General features: G+C 50.9%; 1 protein-coding gene across 20 annotated transcripts in view; it reads left to right on the top strand.

The window, feature by feature from the left end:
• Nucleotides 1-19,896, top strand: part of PLEC (plectin) — a 180,924-nt gene that overhangs the window by 110,190 nt on the left and 50,838 nt on the right. For 7 of the 20 annotated variants that reach the window (XM_075269958.1, XM_075269969.1, XM_075269977.1 and 4 more), the window contains 7 exons: nt 8,011-8,025; nt 9,048-9,137; nt 10,000-10,035; nt 11,767-11,844; nt 11,921-12,013; nt 12,609-12,775; nt 19,037-19,152. In XM_075269958.1, the coding sequence (XP_075126059.1) occupies nt 8,011-8,025; nt 9,048-9,137; nt 10,000-10,035; nt 11,767-11,844; nt 11,921-12,013; nt 12,609-12,775; nt 19,037-19,152 (595 nt within the window). The remainder of the gene's footprint in view (nt 1-8,010; nt 8,026-9,047; nt 9,138-9,999; nt 10,036-11,766; nt 11,845-11,920; nt 12,014-12,608; nt 12,776-19,036; nt 19,153-19,896) is intronic. The other 13 variants (XM_075269959.1, XM_075269973.1, XM_075269978.1 and 10 more) reach the window with 3 other exon arrangements.

Below are 19,896 nucleotides of genomic sequence, written 5' to 3'. Positions count from 1 at the left end.
AGTCACATCATTGATCATTTTACACAAAACTCCAAAACGCCCTCAGCCTAATACTTGGTCGCACAACCTTTAGACACAATAACTGCGCACAACCGCTTCCGCTAACCAGCAATGAGTTTCTTACAAGGCTCTGCTGGAATCTTAGACCTTTCTTCTTTGGCAAACTGCTCGCGGTCCCCCCTGAGATGTGAAGGGGGCCTTCTCCAAACTGCCACCAAGAGATCTCTCCCCCTCCCCCACAGGTGTTCTATGGGATTCAGGGATGGACTCATTGCTGCCACTTTACAAGTCTCCAGGGCTTTCTCTCACCACCATTTTCTAGTGCTGACCTGAAGTGTGTTTTGGGTCCTTGTCCTGCTGGAAGAGCCCTGACCTCTGAGGGAGACCCGGCTTTCTCACACTGGGCCCTACATGATGCTGCACAATGTGTTGGTCGTCTTCAGACTTCATAATGCCATGCACACGGTCAAGCAGTCCAGTGCCAGAGGCAGCAAAGCAACCCCAAACCATCAGGGACCTCCGCCATGTCTGACTGTAGGGGGCGTCTTCTTCTCTTTTCCCTGTAATCTCTATGTTGAGGCCTTCTCCTACTTTTGTCTCCTCTGACCAGAGAACATTCTTCCAGAACGGTTTTGGCTTTCTCAGGTAAGTTTTGGCAAACTCCAGCCTGGCTTATGTCTGTGGGTAAGAAGTGGGGTCTTCCTGGGTCTCCTACCATACAGTCCCTTCTCATTCAGACGCTGACGCTGGATAGTACGGGGTGACACTGTTGTACCCTCGGACTGCAGGGCAGCTTGGACTTGTTTGGATGTTAGTCGAGGTTCTTTATCCGCCATCCGCACAATCTTGCGGTGAAATCTCTTGTCCATGTTTCTTTTGCGTCCACATCTAGGGAGGTTAGCCACAGGGCCATGGGCTTTACACTTCTTGATGACACTGCGCACGGTAGACTCAGGAACATTCAGGGCTTTGGAGATGGACTTGTAGCCTTGAGATTGCTCAGGCTTCCTCACAATTTTGCTTCTCAAGTCCTCAGACAGTTCTTTGGTCTTCTTTCTTTTCTCCATGCTCAATGTGGTCACACAAGGACACAGGACAGAGGTGGAGTCAACTTTAATCCATTTCACCTGGCTGCAAGTGTGATTTAGTTATTGCCACCACCTGCTAGGTGCCTCAGGTAAGTAACAGGTGCTGTTAATTACACAAATTAGAGAAGCATCACATGATTTTTCAAACAGTGCCAATACTTTTGTCCACCCCCTTTTTTATGTTTGCTGTGGAATTAGATCCAATTTGGCTTTTTGACATTTCTTTTTATGGTTTTCCATTGAAGACAAATTAAATGAAGAAAATACCAAAGAATTTGTGACTGCAATCATTATCTGGAAGAACACGAGTATTATCTGACAGAATTGCAGGGGGGGCCAATACTTTTGGCTAACACTGTACCTGCACACACAGATCTACAACCAATATCCTCTGCATGTAAGCAAAGACTTATGATTTGCACACATGGGCCTACAGCCGGCGCCCTCCACCTGCACACATGGGCCTAAAGTGTGACGTACTTTAGTCCAGAAGCGATGCCGGATAATGGGTCACCTCTCTGGTACAGAGAATGCTCAGGAGGAGCCCCAGAAACCTTGTGACCCTGGAAAGTGTCCCCTCATTGCTTCTCCTGCAACGTCTCCTGGGGTTATATGGGAAAATGTGGCAGATTCAAGAGGTTTCCTTGTGTGAGGATGCAGGACAACATGTTGGGGTACAGTGCTCGCCGGCTGGGTGTGCCGCTCAGTATAGTGACTGGGTTCCTGGGGTTTTGGGTTCCTGTTATTCCACCAGTACTGAATGTCTGATCTCTGATGTTGGTCACAATGCGGAAGTCCTGTGGCCGCTGCTTCCTGCGCCTGCTGGGGGTCCCCCTGAGCCCATCTTGAGTCAGCGCTGTTTCTTGCTATGTTTTTTTTTTTTTTTTTTTTTACTTCCTGTGTTACCATGGAAACCAACACAACCACTGCACTACAGAGTAAGGAATAATGACATGGCTTCTAGATTGACAGCTCTTCAGAACAGGGAGGTGACCAGCCATTGGCTAACACTAGCCCCTCAGTGTAATTATACATTGTGATCCAGGCGATTGCTCCCTGTTATCAGCCCTTTCTGTGTAGCATAATATGCATGAGAAGTATGATGTGATGAGTCAGTGAGCGGCGTCTCGCTGCTCCCGCCCGCCGTCTCTCATTGTCAGCCCTCCTCACTGTCTCGGCTTCTGGCCTAGAAACACTGTGAGAATTCCCCGGCAGCTCCCGGCCTTCTGTTTGGATCTCTGCCCCAGAACTTCCCCAAACATGTTGTTATCAGAAGAGGAACCCGACCCGGAATATCACACCGACTCCTGGCAGCTGTGCTGGGAATATGGGCCGGGCGCCTGGAGATTAATAGCATAGTGCTGCCCCCTCTCTACTGGACATAGTGCTGCCCCCTCTCTACTGGACATAGTGCTGCCCCCTCTCTACTGGACATAGTGCTGCCCCCTCTCTACTGGACATAGTGCTGCCCCCTCTCTACTGGACATAGTGCTGCCCCCTCTCTACTGGACATAGTGCTGCCCCCTCTCTACTGGACATAGTGCTGCCCCCTCTCTACTGGACATAGTGCTGCCCCCTCTCTACTGGACATAGTGCTGCCCCCTCTCTACTGGGCATAGTGCTGCCCCCTCTCTACTGGACATAGTGCTGCCCCCTCTCTACTGGGCATAGTGCTGCCCCCTCTCTACTGGACATAGTGCTGCCCCCTCTCTACTGGGCATAGTGCTGCCCCCTCTCTACTGGGCATAGTGCTGCCCCCTCTCCTCAGGACATAGTGCTGCCCCCTCTCCTCAGGACATAGTGCTGCCCCCTCTCTACTGGGCATAGTGCTGCCCCCTCTCTACTGGACATAGTGCTGCCCCCTCTCTCCTCAGGACATAGTGCTGCCCCCTCTCTACTGGACATAGTGCTGCCCCCTCTCTACTGGGCATAGTGCTGCCCCCTCTCTACTGGGCATAGTGCTGCCCCCTCTCTCCTCAGGACATAGTGCTGCCCCCTCTCTACTGGACATAGTGCTGCCCCCTCTCTACTGGACATAGTGCTGCCCCCTCTCTACTGGACATAGTGCTGCCCCCTCTCTACTGGGCATAGTGCTGCCCCCTCTCTACTGGGCATAGTGCTGCCCCCTCTCTACTGGACATAGTGCTGCCCCCTCTCTACTGGGCATAGTGCTGCCCCCTCTCTACTGGACATAGTGCTGCCCCCTCTCTACTGGACATAGTGCTGCCCCCTCTCTACTGGACATAGTGCTGCCCCCTCTCTACTGGGCATAGTGCTGCCCCCTCTCCTCAGGACATAGTACTGCCCCCTCTCTACTGGACATAGTGCTGCCCCCTCTCTCCTCAGGACATAGTGCTGCCCCCTCTCTACTGGACATAGTGCTGCCCCCTCTCTACTGGGCATAGTGCTGCCCCCTCTCCTCAGGACATAGTGCTGCCCCCTCTCTACTGGGCATAGTGCTGCCCCCTCTCCTCAGGACATAGTGCTGCCCCCTCTCCTCAGGACATAGTGCTGCCCCCTCTCCTCAGGACATAGTGCTGCCCCCTCTCTACTGGACATAGTGCTGCCCCCTCTCTACTGGACATAGTGCTGCCCCCTCTCTACTGGGCATAGTGCTGCCCCCTCTCTACTGGGCATAGTGCTGCCCCCTCTCTACTGGGCATAGTGCTGCCCCCTCTCCTCAGGACATAGTGCTGCCCCCTCTCTCCTCAGGACATAGTGCTGCCCCCTCTCTACTGGGCATAGTGCTGCCCCCTCTCTACTGGACATAGTGCTGCCCCCTCTCTACTGGGCATAGTGCTGCCCCCTCTCTACTGGACATAGTGCTGCCCCCTCTCCTCAGGACATAGTGCTGCCCCCTCTCTACTGGGCATAGTGCTGCCCCCTCTCTCCTCAGGACATAGTGCTGCCCCCTCTCTACAGGACATAGTGCTGCCCCCTCTCTACTGGGCATAGTGCTGCCCCCTCTCTACTGGGCATAGTGCTGCCCCCTCTCTCCTCAGGACATAGTGCTGCCCCCTCTCTACTGGACATAGTGCTGCCCCCTCTCTACTGGGCATAGTGCTGCCCCCTCTCCTCAGGACATAGTGCTGCCCCCTCTCTCCTCAGGACATAGTGCTGCCCCCTCTCTACTGGGCATAGTGCTGCCCCCTCTCTCCTCAGGACATAGTGCTGCCCCCTCTCTCCTCAGGACATAGTGCTGCCCCCTCTCTACTGGGCATAGTGCTGCCCCCTCTCCTCAGGACATAGTGCTGCCCCCTCTCTACTGGGCATAGTGCTGCCCCCTCTCCTCAGGACATAGTGCTGCCCCCTCTCCTCAGGACATAGTGCTGCCCCCTCTCTACTGGGCATAGTGCTGCCCCCTCTCCTCAGGACATAGTGCTGCCCCCTCTCTACTGGACATAGTGCTGCCCCCTCTCTACTGGGCATAGTGCTGCCCCCTCTCTACTGGACATAGTGCTGCCCCCTCTCCTCAGGACATAGTGCTGCCCCCTCTCTACTGGGCATAGTGCTGCCCCCTCTCCTCAGGACATAGTGCTGCCCCCTCTCTACTGGGCATAGTGCTGCCCCCTCTCCTCAGGACATAGTGCTGCCCCCTCTCTACTGGGCATAGTGCTGCCCCCTCTCTACTGGGCATAGTGCTGCCCCCTCTCTACTGGACATAGTGCTGCCCCCTCTCTACTGGGCATAGTGCTGCCCCCTCTCTACTGGGCATAGTGCTGCCCCCTCTCTACTGGGCATAGTGCTGCCCCCTCTCTACTGGGCATAGTGCTGCCCCCTCTCTACTGGGCATAGTGCTGCCCCCTCTCTACTGGACATAGTGCTGCCCCCTCTCTACAGGACATAGTGCTGCCCCCTCTCTACAGGACATAGTGCTGCCCCCTCTCCTCAGGACATAGTGCTGCCCCCTCTCTACTGGACATAGTGCTGCCCCCTCTCTACTGGGCATAGTGCTGCCCCCTCTCCTCAGGACATAGTGCTGCCCCCTCTCTACTGGGCATAGTGCTGCCCCCTCTCTACTGGGCATAGTGCTGCCCCCTCTCCTCAGGACATAGTGCTGCCCCCTCTCTACTGGGCATAGTGCTGCCCCCTCTCTACTGGACATAGTGCTGCCCCCTCTCTACTGGACATAGTGCTGCCCCCTCTCTACTGGACATAGTGCTGCCCCCTCTCCTCAGGACATAGTGCTGCCCCCTCTCTACTGGACATAGTGCTGCCCCCTCTCTACTGGACATAGTGCTGCCCCCTCTCTACTGGGCATAGTGCTGCCCCCTCTCCTCAGGACATAGTGCTGCCCCCTCTCTACTGGGCATAGTGCTGCCCCCTCTCTACTGGGCATAGTGCTGCCCCCTCTCTACTGGGCATAGTGCTGCCCCCTCTCTACTGGGCATAGTGCTGCCCCCTCTCCTCAGGACATAGTGCTGCCCCCTCTCTACTGGGCATAGTGCTGCCCCCTCTCCTCAGGACATAGTGCTGCCCCCTCTCTACTGGACATAGTGCTGCCCCCTCTCTACTGGGCATAGTGCTGCCCCCTCTCTACTGGGCATAGTGCTGCCCCCTCTCTACTGGGCATAGTGCTGCCCCCTCTCCTCAGGACATAGTGCTGCCCCCTCTCTACTGGGCATAGTGCTGCCCCCTCTCTACTGGGCATAGTGCTGCCCCCTCTCTCCTCAGGACATAGTGCTGCCCCCTCTCCTCAGGACATAGTGCTGCCCCCTCTCCTCAGGACATAGTGCTGCCCCCTCTCTTCAGGACATAGTGCTGCCCCCTCTCTACTGGGCATAGTGCTGCCCCCTCTCCTCAGGACATAGTGCTGCCCCCTCTCTACTGGGCATAGTGCTGCCCCCTCTCCTCAGGACATAGTGCTGCCCCCTCTCCTCAGGACATAGTGCTGCCCCCTCTCTACTGGGCATAGTGCTGCCCCCTCTCTACTGGGCATAGTGCTGCCCCCTCTCTACTGGGCATAGTGCTGCCCCCTCTCTACTGGGCATAGTGCTGCCCCCTCTCCTCAGGACATAGTGCTGCCCGCTTTCTTCAGGACATAGTGCTGCCCCCTTTCTTCAGGACATAGTGCTGCCCCCTTTCTTCAGGACATAGTGCAGACTCCAGTGTTCTCCCTTTCCCAGAATAGCCCCCATTTCCTAATCTTTATTGGCCTCTGCTCCCCTTTATGTGCTCACTTTCTCCCTGCCATATTGCATCTTTTTGGGGATATTTTTGAGCGGAGGTTGGGCATACACTCTGCTGCATGAGAGAGGCTATATTGCACTGTCCAGCTGAGGGCGCTGTGTGACACCTTGTGTACTGGGGAATAGACTGGAGATCTGTCTTGAGTAACTGGTAGACGCGGTCTGGATCTCCTCGCCGTGTGCTGATGCCAGTCTCTCCATCTTTGTTGTCTTCCCACCCATAAATAAAATGTCAGACGTTCCCGTGCTTCCATTATTCTGGGACTGGGTGGGTCTGTGGCGCCCTGGGCGAAATTTCAGATAATTCTTCAGGACACCATGTCCTTCATGATACAAAGAGGCCATTCATCTAATAAGGAGGCCAAACATCACTAAAGTGAGAAGACTCGACTATAAAGGGGTTAAGTGTTGGATGGCGCAGGCACAAGGAATCTGTTTGTGAAGTGTATTGGCGCGCGGCGGGATCCACTCCGTGATCTCTGTACTGGCAAATGGGACTGCAAATAGTGGTAGATCCTTTGGCTGATCTCTGGCAGCGGCCGGGGTTCCCCTATATATGTATTGCTATATGGGATCCTCCATGCTGGTCTCTGTGGTGATAGATGGGATTCTCTATATTGGGGGGGATCTGTGTATGCAGTCTGGGGTTTGGGGAAGGGTCAGCCTACCTTAATAAGATGTGTTTTAGGGCGCAGTAACGCTGCATATTTTGGGATTTCCAGAGAGCTGGTGCGGCATGAGAAAAGCCTTGTCATATAGGATCCTCCATACTGCCACATGGTTATCCTAAACGGGTTCCCTCCCCTGACCTCGGAGTTTCTGTGACCTGTAGGATCCCCCTTGTTGGTTCCCTCTGACCTCTGCACCTGCATACTGTCCTACCTTACTCTGAATGTTATACCTATCCCAGACTGCAGTGTGGAGGAGGGGAGGTCGGGTCTCTGCCATAAAGTCAGGAATTTCTGTGGCCTTTCATACCTGTCATTTTATTAGTTTATTGTCCTCTTGACCTCAATGGTTTGTGGACTCTAGTGAGTCAGTACTGACAATGAGTGACTCTTAATGGAGAGGGTGCATCGTGGAAAGCAAGGTCCATGGTGATAGTGTGGGTGTCAGACCTGGCGCAGGTCCTGCGGGGTGTCAGACCTGGCGCAGGTCCTGCGGGGTGTCAGACCTGGTGGGGTCATTGCTAATCTGTTTACTATACACCAGCAGTAAAGTCTCTTCTAAAACCTGTAGGATTGGTTTAGTGTCATAGGTTCTCCTGTGCCGCAGGGGTAATGATGGGTGTTGTGATGTATGGGGTCCCCTAATGTTCTGTAGTTGTATGAAGGTGGTCAGTCCTAGACTCTCCTTGATATGGTCCCCATTGTCCTGGGGTGTTCTCATGGTCCATGTTAAGGTTTCTTGTGATTTGTAGTTCTCCGGTTGTCTGTGTGGGCCCCTTTGTGGGCTCTCTAGGGATCTGTAGGTGCTGTTGACAGACCCACTTGTATTGTGTTGGTCACTGACAGGGTTGTCTGATGTCCGGTCCATTCCTTTCTATAGGTTGCAGGTAGTCCTCCTTTTGTAGGTCCTTGTTCTCACCTCTAGTCTTATTCAGCTGCTCTGTGTCGGGGTCTTTGGTTGGTTTATGACAACTTTTAATTCCTTTCTCTTCTTCCTGTCCTTGTCCTGTTGTCCTCCTCTCATGTTTCGTCCTCTCTCCTGTTCCCCTCCTGTGGGCTCTGCAGCACTGGAGAGCAGAGGTAGGTGCCCCGACAGTCCCTTCTTCCATCTGCTGGTCACGGCAGGGGTGTGTTGCATGGCTTCTACCATATTAATCACAATGAGTGATCCTGATTTTCGGCATAACATTGGGCACCAGTGCCACCTACCATAGAGCCGCTGTGGACGAGTCCATAATGTTTCTGGACTTACCTTGGAGTGACAGTATTTTACTCCCCCATCATTGTATTGTGGGTGCTGCATGGTGTGCCAGGTGTGTCCCTGCATGCCGCCATGATGTGTTCTCCATCAGACACTCCGTCCTTGCTGACAGCTGTGCTCATACAATGGCGCTGTCATTTCTGTGAACGCCCCAGGCATATTGTATAGATTGTATATGATGTCCCAGAGTCATGTTTGTTTACCAAGAAGGTGTCTGCTTCATTAACTCTATTCACGCTGTAGCCATAGATAGACAGCACTGCGCCCCCATGACCCACCTCTCCCTCTGTACACTTACAGGTATGCAGATGGAGCAGCCTTTATGGTAACATGAGTTGTCACTGTGGCGTTGGCGTGCCCAGGTCTGCTGGCGCTGTTGGCTCACGTCTTCCATACATTTTGCAGATTTGGCCTTCGGAGACTCCTGAATACATTGGGCCCTTTATGTGAATTTTCCTGCAGATTTCTTTATACACAGCAAGGTTTAGTGCCAGGAAAATCCAGCCGCCCTGCGCCAGGCGTGGGGGTCCAGCCAGCCACATTGGGAATATTCCCTGTCTGAGCTAGAGGTGAGGGCAGCGGGTCCAGGTACAGGCCCCTCGTACAGGGTATAACTACGGATAGTAGGGACTTATCAGTGTAGGGCAGCATGGGCACTGTACTGACATTGATGGATTCTCCTGGGCGAGGTGTCTGCTACATTCCAGACGAAAGGTTAAAGAGACTGTGCCAAGTCCTCCGCCCTGTTCTCCTCCAGCGCTGGCTGCTCCTGTGCTGCAGTGCCTGGCTCCTTGGTCACTAGGTTATCCCCAGACTAATCCAATGTCTCTTTTGTCTCCAGGCTCACCGTCACGTGAATGATCTGTATGAAGACCTCCGGGATGGACACAACCTCATCTCTCTCCTGGAAGTGCTGTCAGGGGAGACCCTGGTGAGTGACCCCATATTACTCTGTCTCAATATGGATTGCAGCTTCCGCTCTCCTGGGAATCTCATGACAGACCTCCTGCATCTCTCACTACTAATGGCGCTCACCCCTCATCCTCTGTTCTCCTGATCGATAGCTGCCCTGATATACATGACGGTGGATACTCAGTGATATACCCAGTATGGCAGCCACTCACATAGACACTCTACAGGCTTAAAGGGCCAGCGCCCAACATAACCTCTGGGTCGTGTGAAGTCCTGCAGGTTTTTAATAGATGTTCTGTTTTAGCTCCTCCAAATTTCAGGATCTCTGCTTGCTTTCAGTGAAAGGGAACATTGTTTATAATCACGTCCTGACCTAGCACTTCTCACAACTGAGGGTTTGTTACATTTGCACCTAGGCTAGACAGTCCTTAGCAAACTCTTCATTTTGTGCTACATATTGAAACACTTTACATTCACCGAAATATTGTAACAGTCTATCAGGACCGGAGAGGGATTTATTTTGCTGCTTTACTTAGCATGTTGAAGATTGACTGCACTGACACATTGTAGCAAACCTTGTCAAAGTTGCAGAACTTTTCATTCACAATGACCCGGCCCAGCATCTTACTTGTGTGTAATGGGCATCTATAGGTCAGAGACCTAGCACATGAACTATACAGAACTGTAGAGCAAGGTCCAGGTAACCCCCTCCCATCCCCCATCACCCCCCCCCCCCCCTCTCTTTAACCTATTAACACTTCTGCTCGGATAAAACCTTCGCCTTTCTCTTTCTCCCCTTTATTTTCTCCCCTTTGCTGGACTCTGCCCTGACCTTTGCCCTGTGCCCTTTGCTCCCTTCTTGCACTGCTGTTGCTGGGTAGCCGAGGGAACGGGACGTTATCAGGAACTTGCGGCTGGTGAGTGCCAGAGGGCGCCATGTTTGCACCTAGCATGATGTTTTAGTCGCATGCTGGTCTGCCATTGGCTGGGTGCAGGTGTGATGTCATCCCTGTCTATACCTGTCCTGGGGCATTGTATACAAAGAGCAGCAGCTGCCCCTCCCCATTATTATACTATATCTCATATTACACACCACATGACCATGTGACTGATTGTATTACATCATACATATAATATATCTCACCTCATATACCTCATGGATTGCACCAGGTTTATTACAATGGGGCAATTCACCCCCTCCTGCTGCAGCCCTTGTACCCCGGCCTTCTCTCCCCCAGAAATGGCGCAGTTCAGTAAAAAAAAAAATGTTGCAGTTGATCCCCGCATGGTCAAGGATGACAATATACACTAGCCAGCCAATCAGATTGTTGCTAAACCAGCGCTAACGTGAGTGGTGAGTTTTGTTATTGGATGTATGTTGATTGGCTGGAGATGCATGGCCCCTCCTCCCAGTAGCCCATGTGACTGCGCCAGGTGTAATGGTACCCCACCTCCGGGAGTGGCAGGAGCCTGTGACAGGTATCTGGAACTGGTGACATCACATACGGGCTTCAGGATGATGTCACACATCCAGACGACACAGGTTAGTGGTGGCAGGAGTCAGACTGATGATGTCATCTCTAGCAGACATATTGGGTGATACATATAGAGATTTATGCTTGGAGTCATACTCTGCAGCTGGAGTAGCCAAGAGCTTGATGTGATGCTCTGCAGCTGTGTACTGGGGAGCTGCAGGCTCTGTGTGATACTCTGCGACTGGTGTAGCTAAGGGTTCAATGTGATGCAGCGGTGGTAGCTGAGGGCTTTGTGGGATGTTCTGAGGATGGGGTAGCTTGGAGCTCGGTGTGATGCTCTGCGGAAGGACTTGCTGAGGGCTTAGTCTGTTGATCTGTGGCCAAGGTAGTTGGGGCCCAATGTGATGTTCTGTGGCTGGGGTAGCTGGGAGCTCAGTGTAATGCTCTGCGGCTGGGGCCTCAGTGTGAAGCTCTGCGGCTGGGGGCTCAGTGTGATGCTCTGCGGCTAGGTAGCTGAGGATTCGGTGGGATGCTCTGCGGTTGGGTAGCTGGGGGCTTGATGGGATACTCTGCGGCTGGGGTCACATTGTGATGCTCTGCGTCTGGGCATCTGAGGGCTCTGTGGGATGCTCTGCGGCTGGGTACCTGGCACGGTGGGATGCTCTGCGGCTGGGTAGCTGGCTCGGTGGGATGCTCTGCGGCTGGGTAGCTGACTCGGTGGGATGCTCTGCGGCTGGGTAGCTGGCTCGGTGGGATGCTCTGCGGCTGGGGTTCGGTGTGAAGCGCTATTTCCTCCTCCCTTTGAAGGCCTTTCCTCCGCAGGATGCTCGCCCTCACAGGGCGGACGTCCATGGGATTTCCTGAATGTCCCTTTATGGCGGAGCTGGGCGTCCGGGAATGTTTCTGTTGTTTAGCTGCAGTGAGTTCAGGAATGTGAATGAGCGCCCCCTGTGTGCACCTGGTGAGCAGAACATCACTGCGCCGGTGCCAAGATGGTGGCCTATTGTAATACCGTGTAACTAATACAATGGAGTCCTGGATGAACTAACTGTCTCCCACGCGCTGTCATGGCCCCCTGTTATACCACTGTGTGTGTGCTGGAGCACGTGTGCGAGATCTCTGGGCGCCATACGCTGTTATTACATCATGTGACCTGTTTGTGTTACGTTCCAGCCCCGGGAGAAAGGACGCATGCGTTTCCACAAGCTGCAGAATGTACAGATTGCTCTGGATTTCCTAAAGCTTCGACAGGTAAGTGATGTCACCTGTGGCTGCTGTCACTTGTTCCTGAGATCAGCCACGCTCAGCTCTGCTGTCGCTCTTACAGGTGAAACTGGTAAACATTCGCAACGATGACATCGCAGACGGGAACCCCAAGCTGACCTTGGGCCTGATATGGACCATCATCCTTCACTTCCAGGTGAGACCCCACTCACATTTAGAGCTCCCTCGTGTTCTCCATGTGACGGGCGCAGCTCGTGTGCAGCTGGCGCGTTGTGCAGACCACAGGGTGTGGTCACCGGTGACTCACTTACCACGGCACCCCCTCCCCCACACTGCCAGGCTTTATCATTTCCTGTCTCTCTGTGGCAGTGCCAGAATAGTTGTCCTATTACTGTGCCCAGACCTCCATGGCTGTATCCCCGGGGCATGCTGGGTATATGGACAGGACAGTGCCCCACCTACAGGCAGACCTGGAAACTGCAGGGAATCATGTGACCTGCAATTAGCTTCCATCATGCCATGAGATGTGTGGACATTGATGGCTTGCTGAGACTTGTAGTGCAGTAAGATGGGTCTGTGGCGCGGTCTGTGGTTTTCTTCACGTGCCGTTTTTGAGGAAGCGTAGTCTGTGGTTGGAGCTTGTTGAATGGTTCCACATAGTCAGAGCCGTCTGATCGCTTCCCTCCTCTGGGCAGACCACATCTCCTATCACTTTCAGGGCAGTGGATAATGGGCGCAGTAGTGTCGTGCTCCGTATAACGTGACGTTCTTCCTTTCTCCCATCTTTTCAGATCTCAGATATCCAGGTCAGTGGTCAGTCTGAGGACATGACGGCCAAAGAGAAGCTGCTCCTGTGGTCACAGCGTATGACGGAGGGCTACCAGGGCCTGCGCTGTGACAACTTCACCAGCAACTGGAGGGACGGGCGGCTCTTCAACGCCATCATCCACCGGCACAAGTAAGAGGGTGGGAGTGGCTGATCTGCATGGGCTCCTGCGACTTCCCAGGGTACCTCCTGGGATTGGCGGCTACTTTCAGAGCCGCCCCTTCTTGGCGAGGAATTCTGCACCTGAGGCGATAGTAGCAGATAGAACAAATTCCTTTCGTTTTATGTGGGAGACTTGTTCAGACGCGAAGCGCAAATGTCATCTTCAAAAGGATGATCAGGGTGTGTCCACCCCGCCTGATGATACGTACTGCGTCCTGCAGAGCATCTCACTGCAGCGCTAACTTTAGGAGTAGAGGGCAAGGTGTAGGCGGAGCATCCAAGGCATTACATCTGCAGAGCATCTCTAAGAGCTAGATAATATAACTAAAGAGCATCTTGCACTGAAAATAGAGCACTACACCTGCAGACTCTCTCTCCTATACTGAGAACAGGGCACTATACCTGCAGACTCTCTCTCCTATACTGAGAACAGGGCACTATACCTGCAGACTCTCTCTCCTATACTGAGAATAGAGCACTATACCTGCAGACTCTCTCTCCTATACTGAGAATAGGGCACTATACCTGCAGACTCTCTCTCCTATACTGAGAATAGGGCACTATACCTGCAGAGTCTATTTCCTATACTGAGAATAAGGCACTATACCTGCAGAGTCTATTTCCTATACTGAGAATAGGGCACTATACCTGCAGACTCTCTCCTATACTGAGAATAGGGCACTATACCTGCAGACTCTCTCTCCTATACTGAGAATAGGGCACTATACCTGCAGACTCTCTCTCCTATACTGAGAATAGGGCACTATACCTGCAGATTCTCTCTCCTATACTGAGAATAGGGCACTATACCTGCAGACTCTCTCTCCTATACTGAGAATAGGGCACTACACCTGCAGACTCTCTCTCCTATACTGAGAATAGGGCACTACACCTGCAGACTCTCCTATACTGAGAATAGGGCACTATACCTGCAGATTCTCTCTCCTATACTGAGAATAGGGCACTACACCTGCAGACTCTCCTATACTGAGAATAGGGCACTATACCTGCAGACTCTCTCTCCTATACAGAGAATAGGGCACTATACCTGCAGACTCTCTCTCCTATACTGAGAATAGGGCACTCTACCTGCAGACTCTCTCTCCTATACAGAGAATAGGGCACTATACCTGCAGACTCTCTCTCCTATACTGAGAATAGGGCACTCTACCTGCAGACTCTCTCTCCTATACAGAGAATAGGGCACTATACCTGCAGACTCTCTCTCCTATACTGAGAATAGGGCACTCTACCTGCAGACTCTCTCTCCTATACAGAGAATAGGGCACTACACCTGCAGACTCTCTCTCCTATACTGAGAATAGGGCACTCTACCTGCAGACTCTCTCTCCTATACAGAGAATAGGGCACTATACCTGCAGACTCTCTCTCCTATACTGAGAATAGGGCACTCTACCTGCAGACTCTCTCTCCTATACAGAGAATAGGGCACTACACCTGCAGACTCTCTCTCCTATACAGAGAATAGGGCACTCTACCTGCAGACTCTCTCTCCTATACAGAGAATAGGGCACTATACCTGCAGACTCTCTCTCCTATACTGAGAATAGGGCACTATACCTGCAGACTATACACCTGGTCACACAGGACATAGAGGAGCAGTGTCTGTCTCTCCCATCTGCAGAGCGTCTGACCTGTATGCCTCATTTATAGGTGTCTGTGATGAGCACAGTCCTGTGACTCTTATCTGCAGCACATTTCATTCATGTTTTGCGGAGCGTTTCACCCATGTATATGTTATGTCAGTGTATGCAGAGCCGCTCGCTATTCTTCAAAGCTGCAGAACATGTTTTTCAACTGATGCCCCTTATGTCTGTAGAAAACCTCATCCCCAGCACTGACACTCTACAGTGGAGATCGCACAGAACTGCTGTTCAGAAGGCGCAACACGGTGGCTCAGTGGTTAGCACTGCAGCCTTGCTGCACTGGAGTCCTGGGTTCGAATCCCGCCAGGAACAACATCTGTTTGTATGTTCTCCCCGTGTTTGCATGGATTTCCTCCCAGTCTACAAAGACATACTGATAGGAAAAATAATGTACATTGTGATCCTTCAATGGGGCTCACAGTCTACATAAAAAGAAGTGCTGTGCAGAACAACACACCCCATTACATGCTCAGCGTCGGTGTGCCATGTACTAATACCGCGCTCTGGCATTCGGGTGGATCTGGATTATTCATCTCCTGCTGGAACAAGATTTCATCCATCAGCCAAAAACAATGCCTGGTCCTAAACAATGAGGCTGGTGAGTGCAGGTCTGAGCCTGCGGAGGGGCCGCCAGATCTACTCCACCTCCCGGGCTACATAGGGATGTGCTGAGATCACAACCACCACAAGGGGGCAGGTGGTCAGTGTGTCCGGAGGAAGGGGCTATAGTCACCGCTGCTGCCGCAGGCTGGTTGTGGTGCTGGAATCCTACACCGTCGTGTGGCAGCTCTACTACTACTCCGATCATCTCCTATTAGTACTACTCCTATCAGCCAGGGTATAATGAAGACTATATACTGTGTTTCTTCACTATTTCCAAGATCTCTGCTTCCTGTCAGTGACACCTACAGGTTACACCCCCCCCAATCCTCACCTAGTCCTGCTCACACATTGAATGGACTTCTTACACTGTATCTCCTGTCTTGATAGTTTGTGACAGTTCTGGGAACAGTATGGGCACCAGACTGATGCAATTGTAACAGATTTTCAGCTGTGATCAGTACTAGGTTGTGGTCTCATTTCTGGACAGATGAATGCTGTCCTCTTCCTATTTGGCTGCAGCTGTGATGTAATAAGGATTCGCACACCCCCCCCCCCACACACACATCACAAGAGGACTATGGCGGTGGTAGTGCGCGATGTTTGTGAGCTCAGGTGCAGACACATGGCGCTTTCATTTAGTAGCTGGAGGCGACTTGTTCCAGCGTCTTCCTCCCTCCCAGTCTCCTATTATTTTTTTTAATCACTGTATAACATGTAATAGCACGGGGAAGCCGACACGCCCTGATCTTCAGCTGTGTCTCCCTCACACACCCGATCTGTGGCCCAGACACAAGCAGCCGTGCAGGATCAAGGAGAAGCTGCTGAATATAACTAGTGACCACAGCACCAGAGATCTCACCTGGAGACGCTGGCGTAGAAAGTAACTGGAGACACAGGAGGAGGAGGAGGTGTTACAGACACTTGAGATGAAGGAACTTGGATGCTGAGAAGCCACAGGTGAAGCGTCCGTGCCAGGCTTTGGGACCAGGGTGTGATCTGATCATCACTATGTCTCATGATGGACAGAAGAGGAGAAGAGGGAAGCAGAAGAAAACCACCAAGCATCACTCCGGGAACGCACTGTCCCGCCGGGCTCAGTCCATGGACAGGATAGTGATGCTGTGTGAGGACATTCCTTCAGAAAATGGCTACAGATCCATGGAGGATGTGAACGGCGCCGGGGATCGGAGCAGCACGTACCTGGGCTCCGTCTACTCTATCCGCTCAGAGCTGCTGCTGAAAGAAATGTACGAAGCTCTGGCCTGGAGAATAGCCGAAAAATACTGACAGCCGGGGGTGGGGGATGTGAGGGACAGGAAGCCAGACTGCAGGTGTGATGTGCCGTCTACCTGCAGGCTGCTCCACCTGACACTACCACTATGGCGTAGACTGTCTATAGTGTGTCCGGTATCTAATAATGTACAGTGTGTATGAATGTGACAGCATACAGTCAGTAACGTTATATAATCTATAGTATCGCCTGTATGTATAATATGTAGTGTACCGCCTGTATGTGTAATGTGTATAATGTACCACCTGTGTGTAATGTGTGTATAATATGTAGTGTGTGTATAATGTACCGCCTGTATGTGTAGTGTGTATAATGTACCGCCTGTAAGTATAATATGTAGTGTGTGTATAATATGTAGTGTGTATAATGTACCGCCTGTGTGTATATTATATAGTGTGGTTGGTCGTATAGGTGTCATGTTATCCTCAGTGCAGGGTGTGTTAGTATCATATTACAGTATATAAGTGTGATACCTACAGGGAACATGTGCGTGTCTAGAGGAGGAATTTATGTCAGAATTGTGTCATATATTCTACATACATGAGAGTAAATTATTCTACCTCGGACACATGTAGAATCTTAGAGTGTCTGGCTACCAGGTCAGATGTGGGGCTCCCTGAACCTGTATGATATATTCTCTCTTCCTCCTCCTCCCTCCTCTATGATTATATCCTCTTCCTCCTCTCACCTGTATGATATAATCTTTTACTTATCCCTCTCCTGTATTATATATTATCTTATCTTCTCTACCTCCTTCTCTCCTTCCCACTTGTATTATTTATATTCTGTTTCCCCTCCTCCTCCCTCCTGTATGATATATTCTCTTCTTCCTCCTCTCACCTGTATGATATATTCTCTTCTTCCTCCTCCCTCCTGTATGATATATTCTCTTCTTCCTCCTCCCTCCTGTATGATATATTCTCTTCTTCCTCCTCCCTCCTGTATGATATATTCTCTTCTTCCTCCTCCCTCCTGTATGATATATCCTCTTCCTCCTCTCACCTGTATGATATATTCTCTTCTTCCTCCTCCCTCCTGTATGATATATCCTCTTCTTCCTCCTCCCTCCTGTATGATATATCCTCTTCTTCCTCCTCCCTCCTGTATGATATATCCTCTTCTTCCTCCTCCCTCCTGTATGATATATCCTCTTCTTCCTCCTCCCTCCTGTATGATATATTCTCTTCTTCCTTCTCCCTCCTGTATATATATCCTCTTCTTCCTCCTCCCTCCTGTATGATATATTCTCTTCTTCCTCCTCCCTCCTGTATGATATATCCTCTTCTTCCTCCTCCCTCCTGTATGATATATTCTCTTCTTCCTTCTCCCTCCTGTATATATATCCTCTTCTTCCTCCTCCCTCCTGTATGATATATCCTCTTCCTCCTCTCACCTGTATGATATATCCTCTTCTTCCTCCTCCCTCCTGTATGATATATTCTCTTCTTCCTTCTCCCTCCTGTATATATATCCTCTTCTTCCTCCTCCCTCCTGTATGATATATTCTCTTCTTCCTCCTCCCTCCTGTATGATATATCCTCTTCTTCCTTCTCCCTCCTGTATATATATCCTCTTCTTCCTCCTCCCTCCTGTATGATATATCCTCTTCTTCCTCCTCCCTCCTGTATGATATATCCTCTTCTTCCTCCTCCCTCCTGTATGATATATTCTCTTCTTCCTCCTCCCTCCTGTATGATATATCCTCTTCTTCCTTCTCCCTCCTGTATATATATCCTCTTCTTCCTCCTCCCTCCTGTATGATATATCCTCTTCTTCCTCCTCCCTCCTGTATGATATATTCTCTTCTTCCTCCTCCCTCCTGTATGATATATTCTCTTCTTCCTCCTCCCTCCTGTATGATATATCCTCTTCTTCCTCCTCCCTCCTGTATGATATAGTCTCTTCTTCCTCCTCCCTCCTGTATATATATCCTCTTCTTCCTCCTCCCTCCTGTATGATATATCCTCTTCTTCCTCCTCCCTCCTGTATGATATATCCTCTTCTTCCTCCTCCCTCCTGTATGATATATTCTCTTCTTCCTCCTCCCTCCTGTATGATATATTCTCTTCTTCCTCCTCCCTCCTGTATGATATATTCTCTTCTTCCTCCTCCCTCCTGTATATATATCCTCTTCTTCCTCCTCCCTCCTGTATGATATATTCTCTTCTTCCTCCTCCCTCCTGTATATATATCCTCTTCTTCCTCCTCCCTCCTGTATGATATATTCTCTTCTTCCTCCTCCCTCCTGTATATATATCCTCTTCTTCCTCCTCCCTCCTGTATGATATATTCTCTTCTTCCTCCTCCCTCCTGTATGATGTATCCTCTTCTTCCTCCTCCCTCCTGTATGATATATTCTCTTCTTCCTTCTCCCTCCTGTATATATATCCTCTTCTTCCTCCTCCCTCCTGTATGATATATCCTCTTCTTCCTCCTCCCTCCTGTATGATATATCCTCTTCTTCCTCCTCCCTCCTGTATGATATATTCTTACTTGTACTTGTATTTTATATTCTCTTGTATATTCTATAATTTTATATTCTCCTCTTCCTCCTCCTCCTCCCTCCAGCTGTAGACTGGCAGCTTCTTTTCCTCAGCACCCCATCACTGTATGTAGCCCATGTAGAGCTGTGAGGTCTGGTTTGTTCTGACCATTCCCTTCTCTTTACAGACCCATGCTGATAGACATGACCCGCGTGTATCGTCAGACCAACCTGGAGAACCTGGACCAGGCCTTCAATGTGGCAGAACGTGAGCTCGGGGTCACCAGACTTCTGGATCCAGAGGGTACGTGTTCAGCCCAGGGCACATCTTATGATGTTTAATATTCTAGAGTAGTGATGTCAGTCCTGCAGTATATTGTACATTACACGGTAGTGATGTCACTCCTGCAGTATGTGTAGTGCACTAGCAGGTAACAGAGGTATATTTCATTTTTGTAGTGGCCCCATAAGAAATGCCCAGTTTTGCACTGATGTATTTTGCATGTCTTTTGTGTGTGTGTCCATAAGTGTCATGTGTTTATGTGTATCAGTTTGGATATCAGTGAAAAACCTGCAATTGGTAGTTATGAATATCTGGAGTAAAGCTGTGTGTATGTGACCTTGTGTAACAGTGTCATCAACAGCGCTCTTCCCCTTTAGCCCTTCCTGACCGATTGTGGGCATTAACCCTTCTAGCGCCTAGGTCAAAGCTGATCGAAGTGCCATTTTCCCGGCGGCACATGGGCGCCACCTTTTTACCGGTGATTGCTGGCACCTGGAGCAAGCTACAGGACTGACATCACGTTGGCATGACAGCAAAGGCTCCCCGACCGGTGTGCAGTAACTTTCTTTTGCGGGCTGCTCTATGTAGCCTGCAAAAGAAATGATGATTTTTTTTACAATACATTAGCACTGCATTAGTGATCAGACCCCTAGGGGGTCTAATAAATGTAAAAAAAAAAAAAAAAAAAAAAAAAAAAATAAAAAGTATTAAAAATTAAAATCCCCCTCTTTCCCTAGAACACATATAAAAGTAAATACTGTGGCA

Source organism: Leptodactylus fuscus, chromosome 4 (genome assembly GCF_031893055.1).
Source record: "Leptodactylus fuscus isolate aLepFus1 chromosome 4, aLepFus1.hap2, whole genome shotgun sequence".
In the NCBI taxonomy this organism is placed as follows: domain Eukaryota; kingdom Metazoa; phylum Chordata; class Amphibia; order Anura; family Leptodactylidae; genus Leptodactylus; species Leptodactylus fuscus.
Note: the sequence above shows the minus strand (reverse complement) of the source record. Positions and strands in the feature narration are given on the sequence as shown.